Consider the following 24,213-nt stretch of genomic DNA (forward strand, 5'->3'; position numbering starts at 1 on the left):
TACTCATGAGATAATGTTATAATATTTTTACTAGAAGTGACCCTGACAGTAGAATTATAGGTTTTGAATCAGTGTTCAAATTCAAGTACAACTCTGAAGCTAAGATTATAAGCATACTGTCTGTTAAGATGCTGAAAGTAATTCATGGTTGTGCCTAAATACTCAAGTGCAACATGGGTTCCATCACATTAAGCCTTGGAACAAAGTGACATGGATGGTGGAGTTTTCCTATATGTTTTTGGTTATGGGGAGAACTTTATCACTCTTTCTTTCTAGTTACGTATCTTTTTTTTTTCCCCCCTTTAAACTAACTCTGTTCATGTTCTTGGTTGATAGAACATTAATTGCTGAGCCAGTTGAAGTTGTAATGTAATTATTGAAGTATTAAAGTATTTATTCAATCTCCAAAGATAGAATATCTCACTGCAATAATGGCTGTAGTGTAGAATTATCAGCCTCTGTTAATTCCAGGAAGTCAAGCAACAAGTATTTTTGAACATTTCTTCTGTACCTGGTTCTAGTCTAGGCATTTTTTTGTTCTGTAATATGTGATATTGTCCTTCATATAGTCAAAAATCTTGTGAAAACACAAGCTATGTGAACATTACTTATAAAATAATGCCTTTGTAGAAGTTTCTGCAAGGTGTACAGAATAATGATCTTATTTTTAAGTGGAAGCTATTCACTCTCTTCATTGATGCTAGATGTACTTGCTTCATCATCTTGTTGATTCTTGCAAGATTTGGTAGATTGCCTGGCCATCAGTTTGGGTTATTTGGTAGATAATATTGCTACCCAGTTCCACAGATAGGTGAATGCTAAGAAAAAGACCACATTTTGGAATGTCTAAATTGCTATCTTATCCATATTATCATCTATCACATTAGATTTTAATGTGCTAATGGGCATTGTGGGCTCAAAGATGACCTGTCTTTTATCATTATGTCCTGAACAAACCTAGTCAGCCTTGATAAACATGATTTCTTGTGATATAACTATTGATTACATCTGAAATATGTGGGTTAGGGCTGAATACATTAACGATGCCAAATGCCCTGGGAGATATCAGAAATTAGAACTCAACATCTTAAAAAAAAATCTTTATGATTATGAAGAGTCTGAAAGTTTACCCACGTTGCCAACTAACATGTTAACCCACCAGAGTTTCATAGATTTAGACAGAAGGCATGCAATTCCTGGATCAGGCACAAAGGATTTTATTCATCAAAGCAGGTCACTAAGTTGCACATTCACTTTGATTCTCCTTGCTCCATCCCACCTCCATGTCATATGAAGATGAGGCCCAGAGAGGCCAGGTAGAGGTAGCACACGGAATGTGTTTATACCATAGTTGAAAAACTCTTGGGCTTAAAAGTCTGCTGGAAAATCTACCCAAACTTTCCTTTGCAGGGAGATGTTATCTTGGTTAAGGAGCAAACCTACTCTCTGTCCTAAAAGGAAGCACCATTTGTATCTTCCAAGACTGTTAGCTATTTAAACATCCTTGAAAAAATAGTCCAGAAAGAAGCTGACACAAGACATGTAGAAACACTAAGAAATGCCTGTCCAACAAATTATAAGGCTTAGAAGAATTATAGACGAACTTTTAAATGTCAAAAATATTCATATATGTTTAATATGTGTCATTATAGATATAAATGATACCTAACTGCTGTTATAAGTGATTACTCATATGTATTAATGACACTGATATAAATCATTATCAGAAGCAGTAAATACAAAAGTTAAATTATCTCAGGAGGTAAGCTCTACTGTTTTTCAAGCAATTATCCTTAACCTATTATGAAAAATGAAAATGTAACCTTTGTAATCTGTTTTTGAAAAGTGCCAACTGTATATGCACAAATATCATTTAAAAATAACTGACTACCCACATATATATGAAACTGTGTTTAAAATGAGTGTAGAAATTATTCCTGTTTTCATTCATTCCATAATGATCTAATTATCAGTTGAAAGCATTTGAACCTTCAATTCAGTGCAGTTCAGTCACTCAGTCATGTCCAACTCTTTGTGACTCCATGAATTGCAGCACGCCAGGCCTCCCTGTCCATCACCAACTCCCAGAGTTGACTCAGACTCACGCCCATCGAGTCCATGATGCCATCCAGCCATCTCATCCTCTGTCGTCCCCTTCTCCTCCTGCCCCCAATCCCTCCCAGCATCAGAGTCTTTTCCAATGAGTCAACTCTTCGCATGAGGTGGCCAAAGTACTGGAGCTTCAGCTTTAGCATCAGTCTTTCCAAAGAAATCCCAGGGCTGATCTCCTTCAGAATGGACTGGTTGGATCTCCTTGCAGTCCAAGGGACTCTCAAGAGTCTTCTCCAACACCACAGTTCAAAAGCATCAATTCTTCGGCGCTCAGCTTTCTTCAAGTCCAACTCTCACATCCATACATGACCAATGGAAAAACCATAGCCTTGACTAGATGGACCTTAGTTGGCAAAGTAATGTCTCTGCTTTTGAATATGCTATCTAGGTTGGTCATAACTTTTCTTCCAAGGAGTAAGAGTCTTTTAATTTCATGGCTGCAGTCACCATCTGCAGTGATTTCGGAGCCCCAAAAATAAAGTCTGACACTGTTTCCACTGTTTCCCCATCTATTTCCCATGAAGTGATGGGACCGGATGCCATGATCTTCATTTTCTGAATGTGGAGCTTTAAGCCAACTTTTTCACTCTCCACTTTCACTTTCATCAAGAGGCTTTTTAGTTCCTCTTCACTTTCTGCCATAAGGGTGGTGTCATCTGCATATCTGAGGTTATTGATATTTCTCCTGCAATCTTGATTCCAACTTGTATTTCTTCCAGCCTAGCATTTCTCATGATGTACTCTGCATAGAAGTTAAATAAGCAGGGTGACAATATACAGCCTTGACGTACTCCTTTTCCTATTGGGAACCAGTCTGTTGTTCCATGTCCAGTTCTAACTGTTGCTTCCTCACCTGCATATAGGTTTCTCAAGAGCAGGTCAGGTGGTCTGGTATTCCCATCTCTCTCAGAATTTTCCACAGTTTATTGTGATCCACACAGTCAAAGGCTTTGGCATAGTCAATAAAGCAGAAATAGATATTTTTTGGAACTCTCTTGCCTTTTCCATGATCCAGCGGATGTTGGCAATTTGATCTCTGGTTCCTCTGCCTTTTCTAAAACCAGCTTGAACATCAGGAAGTTCACGGTTCACATATTGTTGAAGTCTGGCTTGGAGAATTTTGAGCATTACTTTACTAGTGTGTGAGATAAGTGCAATTGTGCGGTAGTTTGAGCATTCTTTGACATTGCCTTTCTTTGGGATTGGAATGAAAACTGACCTTTTCCAGTCCTGTGGCCACTGCTGAGTTTTCCAAAATTGCTGGCATATTGAGTGCAGCACCTTCACAGCATCATCTTTCAGGATTTGAAATAGCTCAACTGGAATTCCATCACCTCCACTAGCTTTGTTCGTAGTGATGCTTTCTAAGGCCCACTTGACTTCACATTCCAGGATGTCTGGCTCTAGATGAGTGGTCACACCATCGTGATTATCCAGGTCATGAAGACCTTTTTTGTACAGTTCTTCTGTGTATTCTTGCCACAAGAATTAATATCTTCAGCTTCTGTTAGGTCCATACCATTTCTGTCCTTTTTCGAGTCCATCTTTGCATGAAATGTTCCCTTGAAGACCTTGTCTCTAAATTGATTATGTTAAAGAGTATTTAATTTGGAAATATCAATTTTCTAGGGTAGTTTGTCTTTCCCTAGACAAATTAAACTTCTTTAATGTAGATATAATTTTTCAGAAGCAAGTATGACTTCACTCTGGTCTATGGGTATTTTTGATCATTTCTTAAAACTGCAAATTAAGTTATTTGATCAAAGATCATGTTAAAAAGTCTTTTAAATTAGGGAGATTTTTAATAGTTGAAATCAATCATTTCTTGTTTTCTGCAATCTTCAAGCTATGAGACAACTGAACTGACTATTTCTTTTGACATGATTTAAGAAAATCTTAAACCTGAACTTAAGTAGGGAAGAAAACTGATTATATCTCCAATCAGGTTTCTTGTCCCATAGGGAAAAAAAAAATAATTCTGAAAGACTATTGACTACTAGGCTTAATAATTATAAAATAAAAATTAACCAAGCTACTAATTCCATTTCTAACTTGGGCTTATGTAGAGTCAAAAGAAGGAACTATACCATCCTCAAAGATCTTAAGATCTAACCAAGCAGACAAAGTTCAAAATAAGGGGAATTTGCATGTTGTCAGTGATCAGTTCTAGAGATTCTGAGAGAAAAACTAGATCCTAGAGATGCTCGGACACATCCCACATTATACCTCCATTTTGTCTTGATTCCCATCCTCATTCCTAGTTGCTACTATAAAAAAGTTACCCTGAGATTGAATAAGAGACCCAATGACCTCCCATTTTTGTTTTTATTTATTGTCATTTCCTTGAGATGTGTTATCTTTTCTTCTTGCTCTCTTTATATATGTGTGTGTGTGTGTGTGTGGTGTCATGCCTGGTGGCTCAGTCTCCAGTATTCTTGCCTGGAAAATCCCATGAACAGAGGAGCATGGTGGGATACAGTCCATGGGGTTGCAAAAAAGTTGGACACACACAAAACAACTACACACACACACACACATATAATATACACACATGCATATATATGCATGCATATATATACATTTATATGAATATGTACCTATATATTCTTTTAAAAATTGTTACTTTCAAGTGACTTTATGGAATGGTAGCATTAAAGAAATTGCTTCTTCTGCATTTTGTTATTGAGAAAGATTAAACAAGGAGGAAAAATTACTGTTAGGTCCTATATACAGAGTCTGCTTTTGTGAGAGGGAAGAGAAAACACACAGGATTACCTTTGATCTCAATGAATATTTCACTCACCACACTGACTATATTTTTCACCCTTAAGACCTTAATTTTGTAAAGAAGACCTTAAATGAGAATCTGGATTATATGGGACAGTTTTCTGTTCTCTACCCCATGCACCCACATGCCTTGTGTCTTGTTGCCTAACTCTCTGAAGCAGAGTCTTTGCAGCTATGGTTCAGTGCTGTGTTTCCTCTTCCATTCTCTGCATCAGGGAAAATGCAAGGGTTAAAGGAGTGAAACACAGAGTGTTCTGGAAATGCCACATAGTTTTCTCAATACCCCTTATTATTGAAGTCCATATAGGTTTTGTGACAGTTCATCAATGTGAACCAGCTACCCCAAATAAAATTTAAAGCCATTAGAACTAGAATGGAAAAACTGGCTTCTGTTTCTTCTAGTAATAAGCCACTTTTGATAATTCAATGTCTTTTTCAGTCAATGAAATACAGATCATTTACCTTAGCTGTCATCACATTCCCTTCAGTTTTTAGATTCTATTGAATCCGCTCAGAGAAGTGGGCTACTACAGTAGCCCTTTTAATATGTGAATAAATCCCAATTAATGGAATTTCTGACATTTGACTAGAGAATATGGAATGTATGATAAAAACACTCCAAAGAATCTGGATGTATAAGAAGATTGTTTTCGTTAACTTAAAATTTCCATAAATATTTAACCAGATCTAACTGTTTTGTTTTTTATTTTGTACTTTCAGACCAGCGATAAACATAACCATCAGTGCTGTGTGCTATTCCCTTGTCTTTTCACTTTGATTAGTTTTTGATGTATTAATGTGTAAAAAGTGAAAGTGTTAGTAGCTCAGTCATGTCTGACTCTAAAGGTGGAGGTAATAAAATTCTTTGCCATGCCTTCAGTTAAGCTTCTGAATGAAAGTTCTTTAAAAAATAAAACTACAAACAGCAAAAATATGATAGTATTTTTTCATTGTTGTTATTATTATTTTGGTGACATTTGCTTAAAATGAATCTCTGCAATTCTTATGGAATAATTATTGTTGGAAAAACAAAATTTTCTCATTTCCAGCAATGGTTGGCTCTATAATGCTTTCATTATTTTCTGTGAAATGCAATGAAATCAATGTTATTATTTTACAAAATTATCTTTTAATGAATCGAAAATATCCAATATTGCTTATATACCTTGTTTGTTTGTAACCCTAGTTAATCCTGGAGAAGTATTGCCTCAGACATGTAAAGCTGGAGAATTCCGCTGCAGAAACAGACACTGCATCCAAGCTCGGTGGAAATGTGATGGTGATGATGACTGTCTGGATGGAAGTGATGAAGATTCAGTCAGTTGCTGTAGGTTCTCCTACAAGTTATATTAAAATTTGCTGAGTTTTTGAGTGTGTGAACTATTAAAGCAGTCTGGGGGAGAATATCTAAAATTATCATTAATGCAAATTGAACTTAGTTTGTTTTTTTTTTTTTCCCCCAGTCATCATTTGGTATAGATGTTAGACCTAAATGACCTTCTTTGTATTCCTTTAAAGCACTATTTTTTTCATCCTTCCACATCTTTGAATATTACTTCAGAAATTGCTTCAGAAATTCTTCAGAATATTGCTTCAGAAATTCTTTTCTTTCCTGTTTTGTGCCATCAGCACCACCATACCATTGTTAGAAGGTTGCTCTAGGAGACCCCTTCAGACCTCTGAATTTAAAGATGTGAAAAGTCAATTTAAACTCCCCCAAGGCAGAATTACTCATAAAGAAGGTCACAATCCACTCCATTGCTCCTTGGCAACAGAGCCTTGGAGATGGTCCAAGGAAACAGACATGTGTTTGGAACATGTTATTACCTAACTTCACTGGCTCAGTTCATAGTAGGAGACACATATGGGACACTCAGACTATTAAGGAAGTTGAAAGTTTTATTTCTCCCCTTCCCTTCTTTTTAGCTCCTCATCAATTGTTGCAATAGGAATACTTTCGTGTTTCTCGTAGGGACCAGAGTATGACCCACAAATGTAGAGGAAAACAATTTGAGAAGCAGATTAAATAAACTTTTGAAAATATATTTGATTTCAATCACTACCTTAGTGTTGTTGAAAGATATAAAATATTTTATATGGAGAGAAGTATATGTTGGACATATTTATCTTTAGTCTTTTCATTTGACTTAGATACATTATTTTTGAAAAGAAAATGATTATTTTTCAATTAATGACTTTTAAGTTAAAGTGGCTGAATTGATTTAGAGTTGATTGGCAATGCTCCATTTTCCTTTTGTTAAAAATCAAGAATATAAAGATGAAGTTTTAAAGATTCTTTGTTAAAAATGAACAAAATTGGTCTGAGCACCTGTCATATGAATTTGGGCACAAATTCTTAAAATGTGGACTTTAAAAATTATTTTCAAAGTTTATAAAATATATAATAAAATAAATTTAATTAATATGTAAGTATAACACTACTTTCTCTTCATTTCCAAATATTCAACATTATGTACTTCTTATTTTTAATCCTATTAATATTAATATTTATACTCTAAATTGTGCCACGAATAAAATGTTAAATATTAAATTGATACAACCAGCCAAAAATTTTGAAGTGGGAGGAGCCTTTCTTCTAAAGATAAAGGGTGTTTTCTTCATCTTCTTTTTAACACAAACAATATGTTATTTATCGATTAGATTGTCTCATTCTTCATGACTCTAATGTTTATTCATGATTGCAATGAATGCTCCCTATGTATCAACTCCTTGCATAGTCACAGTGCCTCTGCAGAGCAGAGGTGTTTTATCACAGTACTTAGGAATTAATCCTATAGGTTCATGTTCTGTGTGATTGTTTTTTTCTCCAACTCACAAGCTAATTTCCTCCAAGAGTATAAGGGACATTGCATTTGCACTGTTAATTGTAGTATTAAAATTCCTAGTCTGTATTGTTCATTATTTTTAGCATTTATTTATCCCCTCATCCAAGCCTCCACCATGGGCTTTTCCTGGCATCTTCTACTTTATGTATGGTTGATGGTGGTTTAGTCACTAAGTCGTGTCCGACTCTTGCGACCCCATGGACTGTAGCCTGCTGGGCTCCTCTGTCCATGGGATTCTCCAGGAAAGGATACTGGAGTGGGTTGCCATTGCCTTCTCCAATTTTATGTATAGTCCATATTCAATTCTAGTCTTTCACTAGTCTTCCCTTAACTAAAGCCCACTTTCTATACTTCCTCCAGATTAATAGCAATGTAACCTTGTTACTTCAATAACTGGATAATGAGAAAGTTAAATTCTAAAATTCATTAACTCTCATATAAAGAACTTCATGTTATGTCTGACATTTACATTTTTGGCTTTCAATGTCTATCATGTTTCTACTTACCCTCTTTGTCTTTATCAAGTTGAACTACTTATAAATCCCTAAAAATTTTCTTTTCCTTTTCTTTTTGTCTTCGGTGACATTGCATTCTCTGTTCCCAGTTATGAATTTCACCGCAGTTTACCACTATCTCCACAGGGAAGTCTTTTTTGTATGCTAGCCATCTCTTTTCTCAATACAGCCCACTTGAGTTAAACGTCTCTTGGATATTCTTTTGTTATGGTAGTTGCAAAACCATATTGCAGCTACATGCTTATTTATTTGATGTATCTAATAGATGAATATGAGGGGACACATTAATTTGTAGCATCTTTGTAGTCTCAGTGTCTAGCGTAGTAACTAGCACATGGATGAATGAATGACTGAATCAGAGGGGCAAAGTAAAATTAAACATCTCTGGTCACCTTCTGCAATGCGGTGTCTTCTTTAAACATTGCAATGATTCTAAGCAGCATTATATTCCTGGGATCCCATAGTTAATATATCAGCACTGCATAATTCATTTCAGGAGTTTATTTTAGATTGCAAATACTCATAAGCTTTAACCTTGAATTCTGTTATTATTTTACTTCTCGACTCCAAATCACAAGACAATGGATTATATTTGGTCCTCCTTTTTAACCTCCCATTTATAACATTGTGAAAATAGCAAAGGTTTCTGATCAAGCTTCTCTAAAGTGCTTATGCATGATGTTAGTACTTGAAAATGTTGACCCTCTAATATATTGGATGACTTTTATCCTCCTGAGCAGCTATTCTTGTTAAAGTCCCTAAAGTGAATAGAAAATGTTAATCACACATAAATACCAGAAAGCACAAGGCCTTTTCCTCACATTTATTTACTATGCACAAAAGAGAACTTCTGAAAAGTGATAAAAACTGCTTCATCACTATGACTACTTTAAATGAATAGTGTTTTGCAGAAACTGACTAGAAAGGAATACATTTGCTATGCAACAGCATGAAAAATTGGCTATTTTTTTCAAATTCTAAATAAAACTAATACCAACATGTATTTTTATCGTACAGAAGTGCAACTACTGGGCACAAGGAAAATTACCTCAGAAAGAATGTTGAAATTATGAAACGGATACTGAAGAGCATGCCAAATCAGTTAGGAACTTAGACTCCAGAATGCAGGGGAAAAGATCACAGGAGGTAAACCGTAAATGGCCTCCTGCTGTGCTTAGATATTAGAGGTTTAATCCTTAGCTATGGTCAGCTTCCCTTAGAGGGCTGATCATGTCCTCAGTATATTTTGCGGCTTCAAGTTTATTTGTTTGTATTAGGGGAAAAGACTCATGATGATCATTTTCATTATTAAAATTACTCAGAATCTCCTATTTAGCACCAACTCCAGTAATGCATTTTTTCTCTAGAATTTTCCTTCTAGCCCCAGGAAACATTGAGCAAAACGTAACACAATCAAGCTTATTTAATGTTTCAAGAAGTACTTGTGTAGATGTATGGTTTAAAAAAAATGTATTTTTGATATATGATTGAGTTATTTGATACATACTTGTTATGTTCCACATTAACAATTGAGGTTAACTTTATGTTTTTGCTAAAAAATCTGAAGCTAAATCACCTATTGTGATTAGGGCTGAGAAAAGAGAGTCGGTTGGTTTTACTGCAGACTTGAAAAATGAATATATTTCCTTGTATATGAACTTGAATTCCGTGATCTTTTCTATACGACTACTACATTTTAACACAGCCTAGTGTATTATTATTTGGTATAAAATATGAGACAATGAATGACAGAAGATATAGATCAATTATACTATAATATAATTACTATAAATTATCTATATCTTTCCCTTAAAATAATCATAATTTTATCTAGTTTAAAATTATTAAATTTGCTTCTCCTCTTCTCCCCCTTCCCACCCCAGACAATCATAGCTGTCCTGATGATCAATTTAAATGCAAGAATAATCGCTGTATCCCCAAGAGATGGCTTTGTGATGGAGCTAATGATTGTGGGAGCAATGAAGATGAATCCAATCAAACATGTTCAGGTAAAGGTTTGCTTAGATGCATATGTAAATCTCTTCCACGCTTAGTCTTCATAAAGATGCCTGAAACTAAACTGAACTTTCCTAGTGCTGATGAGCTGATTATTGCAGTAGCAAGTGAATTCAGAGTTCGCTGCCACAAAGGCTAGAATGCAAACTATCTTTTACTTATTCTTTGGGTATCACTCTGCTTTTCAAAGGAATTTGGCATCTTATCCGTGCAGGTTGACTGTCAGTACACCACTTGGACAAAACATGTCCCTGCTAAATTTTACTTGGTAATGGAGGGAGAGGTTTGTGAGTATACTATGATTTAGGCTATCTCACAAGGAGAATTATTATTATTATTTTAACCTTGAAACAATAATTTATATGTTTTTGTTTAGTCTTCTGTAGAATATCTCTGTAAATAGGTTTCTGTTCCTGGCACACTATTCATGTGTTTTGTTTTGTTGTTTTTAAATAAAATCCCAAGTCCACTAAGCCTATTTATATTTCCATACTATTTATTGTATTGCAATAAATCTTTGAATCCTTAGCTAGATTCTCATTGAATGGGAATATATAGGTCATGGTACACATTGCAGCAGAGGGCCAAAAAGATCATTCTTAATCAGATAAGTGTTGAAAAATGATCCTGACTAGCAACTGCCTAGTGCTTCTCTTTAAACAATGACAAAAAATCATATATTTAGTGACTCTTATTAATATGATCAGTATTTTTTAATCATTACATATACTGTTAAAATCTATCAACCACCTCACTTTTTATTTTTGCCAAAATAAGCCATACCAAATACAAATTATTATAATGCATTAGAAAAAACTGCAAAGGCAACACATAGAGAAAAGACCAAGAGGTCAAGAAGCCTGGTTTGTACTTGGATTTTGAAACTGACATTCTTGGAAAGACTTGTGCCTCCCTGTACCTCAATTCCCACATTTATTACTTTCAACTCTGTAGAAGTATGAATTTTCCAGAGCTTTGCACCATGTACTAAATAACAGCAAGAATGAAATAGTCACCATTCTGTAATCCTAGCCTCCATTTTATATTCTTTTATTTTCCATGGTCACATATTTACTGAGGATCCACGGGCTAGTCTTCTCCTGTCCCTTGATTAAAAGCTCAGTCTACTCTTTTAGAGCAACTGATTATTTTCAAGATATTTTGTGTCTTTCGTAAGGGTGTTTTGCCAAAGACTGTCTCACAGAAAGGGACCTTTAGAAACCAGATGGGCCTAGGTTCCTGCCTTCAAGTTCATCCTTTTCATAGTTGAGGTGGAAGAAGAGATTTGCTGTAACTCATATCGTTGGTAAGGATTTAGGAAAACTCACTTCATCTCTCTCCAGGGCCATTGCTCTTTTTACCAAACTATGTTATCCTGAGGATTAGCTAGAAATCTAGACATGGTCAATTTAATGTTTCCCAGATCACTCTTAGAATATGACTGCAATTTACAATGAAACATCTTTCTAAATTAGTGCATTTATTATTCTTTTAGATTAAGATTCAACTCAGAAACTATATAGTATTACATCCTAAACAGATAGATCTGCTTTCACCTGAAATTATCAGGCACTGCTGTCTCAATTCATAATACCATGTCTTCTTCATTTCTATTTGATTTTTACTAATCTGTTTGTTTCTACATGATTTTTAAAGAAGGATTTAGGACTGATCAGATACTTACATAGAAAGAGTGAAAATGTTATGTATAAGAACAAATAAAAAAATTAATCCTAATGAGTAAGATTTTTAAGATACTCCAGGCCTTGGTTCACTAGAAAATAGAACGCCACTTGCTTGCACCTCAAGTGCTACTTTAAGTGACAGCAGCTGAAGTCTGCTACTCACTATTAGGTCTTCTTATCATATTCATGATAGCGATTATGGTCACCTTATGTCTTTCTAAATTGAAAAACAAAATACAAAGAGAAAAATAAATATGGCTTTTAACTTTGAAAACTATGCTGTCATGTTACAATGTATTTCCGTTTTGTTTTACCAAAATGAATAGGTCATATAGCTCACCATCTTGGAAAAATGTGGGAAATTCATTAAATGAGTTCCCTGGTTGAGTTATTTCTCTGAATTTCTAGATACAGATGTGTACATGGATATGTATCCTAGATAAAATAATACTCATATGGGGATTATTTTGTAATTGAATCCACTATCCTGTAGCCTTTAGCAGTGTGGCTACTTTATATTTAAATGAAAATTCTTTCCTATAACAAACTAATTTTGTATTATTTTTCTTTGGGATTTCTCCTCAGTGGATCTACTAATTCAGTAAATATCTGTCACAGCATTGCAGTTAGAATGAGGAAAAATACACAGTAATTTCCTTAAGAAGTTATGAGATAAGATGAAGAGAAAGACATTCAAACAGTTCATTCCCATAGAACTATGTTGACCTTCAAATGGGAGCACAAAAAGAGCTACTAATTAATCATTGGCTCTCCTGGAAGGCCTACTAGAGGAGGGGATGTCTAAGCTAAGCCTTACCAAACATAAATAAATAAATTAGAAAAATGTCTAAATAACAGTTTGAATCATTTAATTAGAAAATATAACCTGATAAGACCATGTGATATTCACAATTAAAATGAAAAATTAGAACTCAAATATCAACAGGAATTTCAAAAAGCAGTGTAAACTCAAAATCTTGTAACAATAAGCAATTCAGTACCATTCATATGAAATATAAAAATGCAAAAATGTTCTATATGTGCTTGTTGATTAACAAATATATAAAAATAGGAGTAAAATACAGAGATTAAAAAAAAACTAAGGATGACAAATACCTCTATGAAAGAAAAGAGAAATGTGATTGGGAAAGATTACATAAGGGATTTCAAATGTAAGTATAATACTTTTATTTAAATTAAAATCTGTAGCAAATGTAGGAAAAATTAAGATTTGATAGTTCTATAAGAAGACAAACAGATTTTAATGATACTTCCTATACTTTTCTAAGTGATGGAAATATTTGACTGAAAAAAATAAGTAACTGATTGGGGACCATAGGTTGTGGAGGGTGAAGTCCTTAGAGGGTAGGGGGCTGTCAGAGGGAGAGCCTGTAAGTGAAAAGGGGTACACAAAGGGGCAGAACAGAGCTGATAGGCAGGGTTTAGGAGTTGTTTTTCATCAACAACAAGAAAACATAGTTTTGTGTACTTTTGAGGGAGATCGAGAGGCCAAAGATGAGAAGTTCAGTTCAGTCGCTCAGTCGTGTCCGACGCTGTGACCCCATGGATTGCAGCACACCAGGCCTCCCTGTCCATCACCAACTCCTGGAGTTCACCCAAACTCATGTCTAGAGTCAGTGATGCCATCCAGCCATCTCTGTTGTCGCCTTCTCCTCCTGCCCCCAATCCCTCCCAGCATCAGGGTCTTTTCCAATGAATCAACTCTTTGCATGAAGTGGCCAAAGGATTGAAGTTTCAGCCTCAGCATCAGTCCTTCCAAAGAACACACAGGGCTGATCTCCTTTAGAATGGACTGGGTGGATCTCTGCAGTCCAAGGAACTCACAAGAGTCTTCTCCAACACCACAGTTCAAAAGCATCATTTCTTCGGTGCTCAGCTTTCTTCACAGTCCAACTCTCACATCCATACATTACCACTGGAAAAACCATAGCCTTGACTAGATGGACCTTTGTTGGCAAAGTAATATCTCTGCTTTTTAATATGCTATCTAGGTTGGTCATAACCCTCCTTCCAAGGAGTAAGCATCTTTTAATGGCAAACCAATTCAGTATTCTTGCCTTGAGAACCCCATGAACTGTATGAAAAGCCAAAATGATAGGATACTTAAAGAGAAACTCCCCAGGTCATTAGGTGCCCAATATGCTACAGGGGATCAGTGGAGAAATAACTCCAGAAAGAACGAAGGGATGGAGCCAAAGCAAAAACAGTACCCAGTTGTGGATGTGACTGGTGATAGAAGCAAGGTCCAATGCTGAGCAATACTGCATAGGAACCTGGAATGTTAGGTCCATGAATCAAGGCAAATTGCAAGTGGTCAAACAGAAGATGGCAAGAGTGAACATCGACATTCTAGGAATCAGTGAACTTAAATGAACTGGAATGGGTGAATTTAACTCAGATGACCATTGTATCTACTACTGCGGGCAGGAATCCCTTAGAAGAATTGGAGTAGCCATCATAGTCAACAAAAGCATACAAAATGCAGTACTTGGATGCAATCTCAAAAATGGCAGAATGATCTCTGTTCATTTCCAAGGCAAACCATTCAATATCACGGTGATACAAGCCTATGCCCCAACCAGTAACAAAAGAAGCTGAAGAAGAATGGTTCTATGAAGACCTACAAGACCTTTTAAAACTAACACCAAAAAAAGATACTCTTTTCATGGTAGGGGACTGGAATGCAAAACTAGGAAGTCAAGAAACACCTGGAGTGATAGGCAAATTTGGCCTTGGAGTATGGAATGAAGCAGGGCAAAGGCTAATAGAGTTTTGCCAAGAGAATACACTGGTTATAGCAAACACCCTCTTCCAACAACACAAGAGAAGACTCTACACATGGACATCACCAGATGGTCAACATGGAAATCAGATTGATTATATTCTTTGCAGCCAAAGATGGAGAAGCTCTATACAGTCAGCAAAAACAAGACCGGGAGCTGACTGTGGCTCAGATCGTGAACTCCTCATTGCCAAATTCAGACTTAAGTTGAAGAAAGTAGGGAAAACCACTAGACCATTCAGGTATGACATAAATCAAGTCCCGTATGGTTATACAGTGGAAGTGAGAAATAGATTTAAGGGACTAGGTCTTATAGAGTTCCTGATGAACTGTGGACTGAGGTTCGTGACACTGTACAGGAGGCAGGGATCAAAACCATCCTCATGGAAAAGATGAAAAGTAGTTACCATGATGATCCTCGCCTTCAAGCCTAGGCAGTATCAGACCAGCTTTTTCCCATAGCACATAATTCTGCTTCAATTACATAATATTTTTTCTCACATCCCCCACAAATGTTAACTAAATTCAAACTATACCACTAGGATTGTGTTAAGGAAACCTGATATATTTTTTAAAATCAGAATTTTTTTTTACAAGATAAATTGGAGAGTATTTTTACATATGACATAGATTTTGTTCAAATAGAATGCTTTGATACAGTGCAGGTATAGTTTAGGAACAATGTATCAAGCTCAGTCCTCCTCTCCCTCCTTGTTCCTGCACACTGTGGGATTTCTCACTGCTACAAGACCGCAGGGGAAGCATCCTTAGTGATGGGTAGAAAAAATTCACATTTTGACAGTGAATTTCTGATTCTCTGCTAAATAAACAGTTCCACTGAGGAGGTGTAAATTTCCTCTTCATTAGAGCAGAATTTGCTACAAAATTAGATTCCTCTGGGGCTGCTCTGCTAATCTCACCTCCAGACTAATTTAGAATTGATGGAGAGAAGAACTGAGAAAGTCAAGGTTGTGTCTTCCTGATACAAATCTAGTGATTAAAAGGTGATAATTTAGTCAATCTGATTATATCATATAGACAGTACTTGTAGATTTATGGAATGAAGCATTTTTCTTATCTAAAAATCTGTTAAATTTGCCTAAATAAACAGATTATTTTCTCCATGTTTAGAAAAGATAATGAATTCATATATTTTCAGGGCATAGTCTCCTTTTATCATAAGCCAATAATTTTTCTTTGAAATAAGGAGTCATAATAGTTGTTCAAGTTTCCTAGTTAATGAGGTGATACACAAATTCCCATCACAATGTGAGATGTGTCCTACGTGATGTGAGATAGGTACCTAGGAGTCCTTTCTCATTCTCCTTTCTAATCATTAAAGCAGTGCTGGTGAAAGAAGAGAACCGGAGAAAACTGGTTAGAATCAAACATGAATGACTAGGAGAGTGATGCAAGAGAATCAAATGGAAAAACATTTGTTGGGGATTATAATATAATCTCATTATGTGTCAATTAGAAGATTTAATAGAGATGAAAATATGTGATAATATCTTTTTTTCTTCAAAGCAAGAAAACCAGAAAGGTGGAAGGAATAAATGTGTAGTAAATGAGGGAGAAAAGGAGAGATTTAGAAAAAGAAATGTAGAGAGAACAAAAGAAAAGAGGAAGGCAGGGAGGGGGGAAGAAGGGAAGGAAAGAGAGAGGGAGGAAAAAAAACAGGAGGAAGAGTGGAACATAAAACTGTGTTATTCAGTTTCTCTTATAACTCAAAAGGTAAAAAGTATTTACTGTGATCAATGAAATGATACAGAGACATGTAAGAGAAAAAGCTAATAATCTGTCTCACAGCTCTGTGCTTCCCTCTTCCCACCAAGTTAACTAATGCCAACATCTTCACTCTTCTTTAGGCTAATGCAAATGTGGTTTTATTAAAATTACCTAGGAGAAGGCAATGGCAACCCACTCCATTACTCTTGCCTGGAAAATCCCATGGACGGAGGAGCCTGGTAGGCTGCAGTCCATGAGGTCGCAAAGAGTCGGACACGACTGAGCAACTTCACTTTCACTTTTCACTTTGATGCATTGGAGAAGGCAATGGCAACCCACTCCAGTGTTCTTGCCTGGAGAATCCCAGGGACGGGGGAGCCTGGTTGGCTGCCATCTATGGGGTCACACAGAGTCAGACACGACTGAAGTGACTTAGCAGCAACAGTGTTGACTTACAAAAAAAAGCATAATGTGAGAGCTGCAACTTAAGTTTTATTTGAGGCAGAATGAGGGCTGCATCCTGGGAGACACCTCAGATAGCTCTGAGAAACTGCTTCAAAGAGACAAAGGGGAAAGATCAGTATATAGGTGATTATGGTGAAGGGAGAGTATGTGTAATCAAGCACATATTTTTTCCAAAATGTTTCTACTAGTCTTATGAAGCTTTTGCTAGTCAAGAGAAGCAGTCATCACCATGAAGGATTTTAGTGGTTTTCTAGATATGAGGAGATACAAGAATTGGATTCGTAAAATTGGCTCCTGAAAATGTCTAACTGTCTGACTTCCTATTCTGCCAGTTTTCCCCTGGGTACAGAGTGCCCTGTTTCTGATCTCTACCCTGAACTCCTTTCATGGGTGTTGAAGGTCAGCAGCTGCAGCAGCATATAAATTAATCCTTGTAGAGGGATAAGTGAAGTGAAGTCGCTCAGTCGTGTCAGACTCTGCAATCCCATGGACTGTAGTCTACCAGGCTTCTCTGTCCATGGGATTTTCCAGGCAAGAGTACTGGAGTGGGTTGCCATTTCCTTCTCCAGGGGATCGTCCTGACCCAGGGATCGAACCCAGGTCTCCTGCATTGCAGGCAGATGCTTTACCCTAGATGGCAAATGCCAATTTGTAGTTGACACTAGGAACATTGTTGATTTACTCTAGATGTTAGAGTAATTCTGCAGAAAATCCATAAGGTTAACAAAATAAAGTAACGTAGAAATATTAAATCTTACCTTAAACTTTCAAGATTGAAAACTTCAGAATCATACTTGTTTGTTGGGCTATTTAAAGTCTATTAATCTAAAGCAGTTTACTTGTAAAAAAGAAAAAATCATATATGGCATAATATATTTTAGATTCAGCACCCTTATCCACATAATCAAAGCCAAATACAGTGGAACACTTTTCTTGGTCTTTCAAATTAGAGATACTGAGAGTAGAAACACTATATCCAACCTAAGAAATCAAATCAGAATGGTTTTTTTTTGTTTTTTCTCAAGTAATCTTCTAAATATTCACCAATAATGGACATACATCTTTACAGAGCAAGTGCAGTTTTCTTAAAGAAAATTACTTTCTTTATGTAATGTAAAGTATATGACTTTCCAGAAACTATTTTAAATGCTTCTGAAACTCTGAATTATGGAAACCCATTTTAGTGTGTTTGGATGACTTTGAACTAAACTCTATTTTATACAAGACATTAGTATTAAAGAAGTTCACAGGGTGTTTTGATGAAATAGGAACACACCTGTCTGTTTCTCAAGCCCAGGAAACAAGGGGATGTCTATAAACCAAGCAATGTTCTCAGATCATAACTGCAGGAACTCCGACTCTAATTGTTCCTCAACTGTCAAATCTTCATCTAACACAAATATTAATAGGTCTGAGTGTCTCCTTCCCAATTTCCCCACTCCTTCCTTTTGTCTAATTAAAAGGAATGCTGGTATACTGATAACATAGGAAAGCAGATTTGTAGTTCAGAGTGACAAAAGGGAAAATAAAATCAAACATTTAAAAATAAGTATGTGACAAACTAAGGCCTGGAAGAAGAATTAAGCAGCTATCTAGGCTCTCATGCTTTCAAAAGTTGATCTGATTATAATAGAAAAAGGCAATCAAATGCCTTATAGAACATAACCCCTTTACTGAATAATTTTAAACCACGGCCCTTGGCTAGCAAAGAAAGGAAGGTTTCCTGTGTGTATTCCTTGAAACCTTTACAAGAGCTCAAAGCAAAGTTCATTAATATACTTTGATTGAAAAGTTATACATTTTTGTATTACTACACTTAAAAGTAAGTTTAAAAAATCCATTTTAAGGCTAAATATATATTTTCAAAAAATATTTTCTGCATTCTTGATCCATACTTGAACTCATTTGTAGATCAAAAATAAATGCATTGAAAACATTAGAGGACAAAGACAGTTTTGACCCCATACATAATTAGAAACCAGTTACCCTGATATATCTAAATCCTGCCGCCTTCATTACAGCAAGTTTCTTGGTTTATCATCCAAGGCTATGCAAAATAATTTTTTGTTAATTAAAAATTGGAGAAAATTTAATTCAGTCATATATTCATCAGCATGTGCCAGACAAAAATTGTAAAATAATGAATTCACAGCTTCATTTATGAATATGTGTGAGGATTACAGAATATGTTGTCACTTAGCATTCATTTAATTGAAGGGCAGAGCATGTGAACTTTAGAAAAGGCTGACAAGCTGGCATTACCAAAATTTTAATAAAGATTTAATTTAAAAATATTTTATCTAATAGAGCAATGTAATATCTTATGTGTAAAAGAGTTATTGTATGATTTATTTTTCCTTGATATTATTCAAAAGGTCTCTAAATTTTTCCTCTATGCATTAATTGATCACCTTAGCCAGGACATGCCAAGTGGACCAGTTTTCTTGCGGAAATGGGCGCTGCATTCCCAGAGCATGGCTGTGTGACCGGGAAGACGACTGTGGGGACCACACAGATGAAATAGCATCTTGTGGTAAGTTGTGAGCTTTCAAACTGTTTTTGGAGAAGAGAATGGCAACCCACTCCAGTACTCTTGCCTAGAAAATCCCGATTATGGAGGAGCATTGTAGGCTACAATCCATGGGGTCGCGAAGTCGGACACGACTGAGCGACTTAACTTTCACTTAACTTTCTAACTTTCAAACAGGTTATATCACTATCATCTCTTTTAAAAGGCTGTTTATTTCTTTATAAATACAAGTGAACAAGGCAGAAGATGTTACTTTTTATTACTGCCTTTTGGGCCTGAGTGTGGACTTTAACTGTAGAATGTATGCATTCACAAGGCATATCGTTGGCTAAAATAAATGGATCCAAACATTGCAGATTTTAGTAGGAAGTGATTATTATAAGGCGAACAGGACATTCTCAAATGTTCATTATTAATCTTATGTCTATAATGATTAAATTTTTCAAACAGAATAGCTCATTCAGTGACATGTGGAGTAACTGAGGAGGACATGCTTTTTATTTGTATGCATGTGTTACACTCTGGAGCAATACACTATAAGGGCTGAGAATACATAGTTGATAAACCATTTGTTTCATTTCTAAAGAGTTGTATCATTCTGAAGGACAAAATTTTTATTAGTTGAAAACATTTTTTTAAAGGCAAAATTCCTATTATTACATAAAGCTGCAAATTTAATTATACCCATTTGTACCCAAGAATTGATGCTTTTGAACTGTGGTGTTGGAGAAGACTCTTGAGAATCCCTTGGACTGCAGGGAGATCCAACCAGTCCATTCTAAAGGAGATCAGCCCTGGGATTTCTTTGGAAGGAATGATGCTAAAGCTGAAATTCCAGTACTTTGACCACCTCATGCGAAGAGTTGACTCATTGGAAAAGACTGTGATGCTGGGAGGGATTGGGGGCAGGAGGAGAAGGGGACAACAGAGGATGAGATGGCTGGATGGCATCATGGACTCGATGGACGTGAGTCTGAGTGAATTCCGGGGGTTGGTGATGGACAGGGAGGCCTGGTGTGCTGCGATTCACGGGGTTGCAAACAGTCGGACACGACTGAGCGAGTGAACTGAACTGAACTGTACCCATATATCAGTAGGCCGTATTATCATTTGTGTACTAAAACACAATAAGGAAATGAACCAGATTTTCTAAGTCTTCCACTTTATTTCAGTCATGGCTTTGGATATTTTAAATTACTATGGAACAGCATAAATTAGACATGTGTAGCACATTTATTAAAATAGAATACAGCTGGGTATGCATTTTTAATATTTTGACTCTATGTTATAGTATTTCTACCAGTAGAGAAATAAGGAGACTTTTTTCTAAATCTTCAATTAAAATAGTTCTGTTTAGCATGTGCACTCTGTTTACCTAAAAATTTTCTTTTTAAATTTCTTTTTATACCACACTAAGTCCCTATAACATTTGAGTTTACAACCTCTCAAAAAAAATCTAGATAAAGTATTATTCATTGGCAATTGACATTCCACAGAAGACAGTAGAGATGCTAAAACAAAAAAAGTAATAGAGAATTACATATTTGTACATTTTATATGTAGAATTTCTGAGGGCTGGCCAGTTCAGGTGAGTGAGCAGTGTATTTCCTCTCCTTTCCAATGTCCAGAGTAATCATGTGGCTGGGTCTGCTTCTAGAGGGCTCTACTTTTTAGAAAAACTTAAATGCTTTTCTGCTCTTAGCATCTCCATCCAGAGTATCCCAGAAAGATAATGAGCAACCTGAAAACATTAAATACAGAGAAAGTCTGGAGTTAGAATCCCAAGTCAGATAAGAAATGCCATGAAAAACAGACTAGGAAATTTGTGATGAGCTCTTTAGAGAATTTTGATCAGAACTTTGAGCTGACTTATTTTTAGTAATGGATCTAGTGCAATATTTTTTTCTTTATTATAGTAATTTGAATCAAAAGAGAAAAATCCTTAAAATTTCAATAATAATTAAAATAATCATGCCAGCAAACTAACAAACTTTTCACGAGGTAAATGGGCAAAAAGTGTCAGGAGTCCAGACGTATTTTCTTACTGAATCTTTACGACAAATCTACTGGAAGTATATTACTCTCCACATTTTACAGTTAAGAGAGTCAACATTTAAAGTCATGAATGACATGTGTGAGATAACAAAACTAATAAATAACAGGACTAGACCATGAATCCAAGTATGCTTAAAACTAAAACTCAACCATTTCGGTGAACTTGGTTTGGAAGCCAAGGATAAGGTGCAGATAGGGGGCAGATAATGGTGGTTTAGTTTGGTGGTTTAGTCACTAAGTCATGTCTGACTTTTGCAGCTCCATGGGCTCTAGCCTGCCAGACTCCTCTGTCTGTGGGATTCTCCAGGCAAGTATACTAGAATGGGTTGGTTGCCATTTCCTTCTCCAGGGATCTTCCCAACCTGGAATCGAACCAAGTTCTCCAAAATTGCAGGCAGATTCTTTACCTACTGAGCTACTAGGGAAGTTAATGCCATTATGAAGTGAACTGAAGTGAAGTCAATCATGTCCAACTCTTCGCAACTGCATGGACTGTAGACAACCACACTCCTCTGTCCATGGGATTTTCCAGGAAGAGTACTGGAGTAGGTTGCCATTATATATCCATAAATATCTGATTTAAATGCACAAACACCTGTAGTGAGTTTTACTCATTTGTGTGTTGTTAAATCAACATACCTTAGTGGAGAAGAGGCCCAATCCAGTGTTTGCTTATTTTTGTGATGTCAGTACTCCCACTGTGGCCAATATCAATTTGCCAACATGACTCTCTGAATATGGAGGAGAACATGTGCATAACAATATGCAGTATTTCCATGACACAGACACAATCAGCATAAATAACTTCAAAAGCAAAACACCTAGACAATTATAAACTGTGAGTATTAATTACCCTTGTTTTCAACATTACTTAATTGTAAGTTTGTATGATTCATCATGTTTTAAAACAATGCCTGTGTGCTTAACAACTGACTCAAAAATCCCTGAAAATTTAAGAACTGGCTCTGTAAGCTGGTACAAGATGCCTCCAGCACACCACTGGATATACAGACAATGTGAAGTTTATTTGTCAGATAGCATAGCTCCAAAATATGAAATTTTAGATAATATCAGTAAATCATATGGGCTGGTCTCAGTACCATGTTCCTTTTATAGCATAAGAAACATGTTTCTCTCCAAACATGTTTCTCTCTTTAGCAACATACTTTTATCTCTCAGATTGTCATTTTAACTCAAAATCTACATCAGTAGAGAAGCTTTCCATAAACTTTTAATGTTTAGGGAGAATGGCCTAAATTTCTCTCATAACAGAAATTATCTCTCCACTGAATACAAAATGACACACACACAAAAAAGATGTAACTTGTTTAATTCGCTGCATTAAAAAAAAAGCAGTCACTCTACTTGGCAATAATCCAGAAATAAATATAGTTTCAGCTAATTTCCAGTTTTATTAAACATTATTAAAAACTTGGACTGATCATATTTCACTTCTCCTGATGGTGTTAGCCAAGTACCTGTAAATTTACTCCAACTGGGAAATTCTGTAATCATTTTTCTTTTTATACCTCAGTTCCATAAACCACCTGTGTTATGTTTAATAATGATTGTTTTACATTGAAAAGAATATTACAATTTGAGTTTAAAAACATGAAAAATTTGTGACTAAAAATGCTTCTGGTAGTAATTAGGAGCTGAAGGGACTATCAGTTCAGTTCAGTCACTCAGTCGTGTCCAACTCTTTGTGACCCCATGAATCACAGCACGCCAGGCCTCCCTGTCCATCACCAACTGCTGGAGTTCATTCAGACTCATGTCCATCGAGACAGTGATGCCATCCAGCCGTCTCATCCTCTGTCATCCCCTTCTCCTCCTGCTCCCAATTCCTCCCAGCATCAGAGGGACTATAAGGGGGATCAAACTTTCAGTGGGATTCACTATGACCTCTTTACAAACCTAATTAATTTTATGTGCATTTGCCTTTACAAGTTAATTGCATATTTGGGGTTCAGATTATGTGTATGCACACACTTACATAATTAGGAAGGCCCTTGAGGATTTTCTCTTAATATGTAAATACTATTTTAAATGTTTTAGTATATTCCCTCTATAGAAAGGGGAATCTGTAATTTGATGCTTCAAATAAGAGAGGAAATGTTAAAATTGTGAAACTTGTCTCAGAAGTATGTCAAGGAGCTAAACAGTCAATCTCATTTTAAGGACATGACTATCATGTCCTAGTTCTCAACATGACTGGTTCTCAACTTTAGCTGTCAATTAATGAATTGCCTGAGAAGCTTAAAAATTATCTGCCCATGCCTCATCCCAGGGTAATGAATAATCACTCAGATTCTAGTACCATTAAGGCACCTTTTTTCAATCTTGAGCATAAATCAAAATCTCTGTATGGTTCATTCAAAAACAGAAAGCTAGAACCCATTCCCAGAGCCTCTGATCCTGTAGGTCATTCCAGGGACCACACTTTAGGAACTACTGGCTTAAGGGAATCAACTTTCATATTTGATTTTATTTAACATACACTTAATGACTGTTTATATATACAAAACTAATTTATGATGGGAGCAATTACCCAAACAAATATCATTCCCATCTCCACATTGTAGCATTAAATATAAAGGTATTTCATGATTAGATAGAATATTTCACACAAACTTGCATTTTTGCCCCTTGGACAATTAATAGTCAAAAA

The 24,213-nt window shown here is 35.9% G+C and overlaps 1 protein-coding gene across 1 annotated transcript in view; it reads left to right on the forward strand.

Annotated features, from left to right (window-relative positions):
- LRP1B (LDL receptor related protein 1B) overlaps positions 1-24,213 on the forward strand; it is a 1,961,274-nt gene that overhangs the window by 1,047,378 nt on the left and 889,683 nt on the right. Inside the window, exons 16-18 of the mRNA XM_069573760.1 lie at positions 6,086-6,226; positions 10,144-10,269; positions 19,374-19,490. Of these exons, the coding sequence (XP_069429861.1) occupies positions 6,086-6,226; positions 10,144-10,269; positions 19,374-19,490 (384 nt within the window). The remainder of the gene's footprint in view (positions 1-6,085; positions 6,227-10,143; positions 10,270-19,373; positions 19,491-24,213) is intronic.

This window comes from Ovis canadensis, chromosome 2 (assembly GCF_042477335.2).
Source record: "Ovis canadensis isolate MfBH-ARS-UI-01 breed Bighorn chromosome 2, ARS-UI_OviCan_v2, whole genome shotgun sequence".
Lineage (NCBI taxonomy): Eukaryota > Metazoa > Chordata > Mammalia > Artiodactyla > Bovidae > Ovis > Ovis canadensis.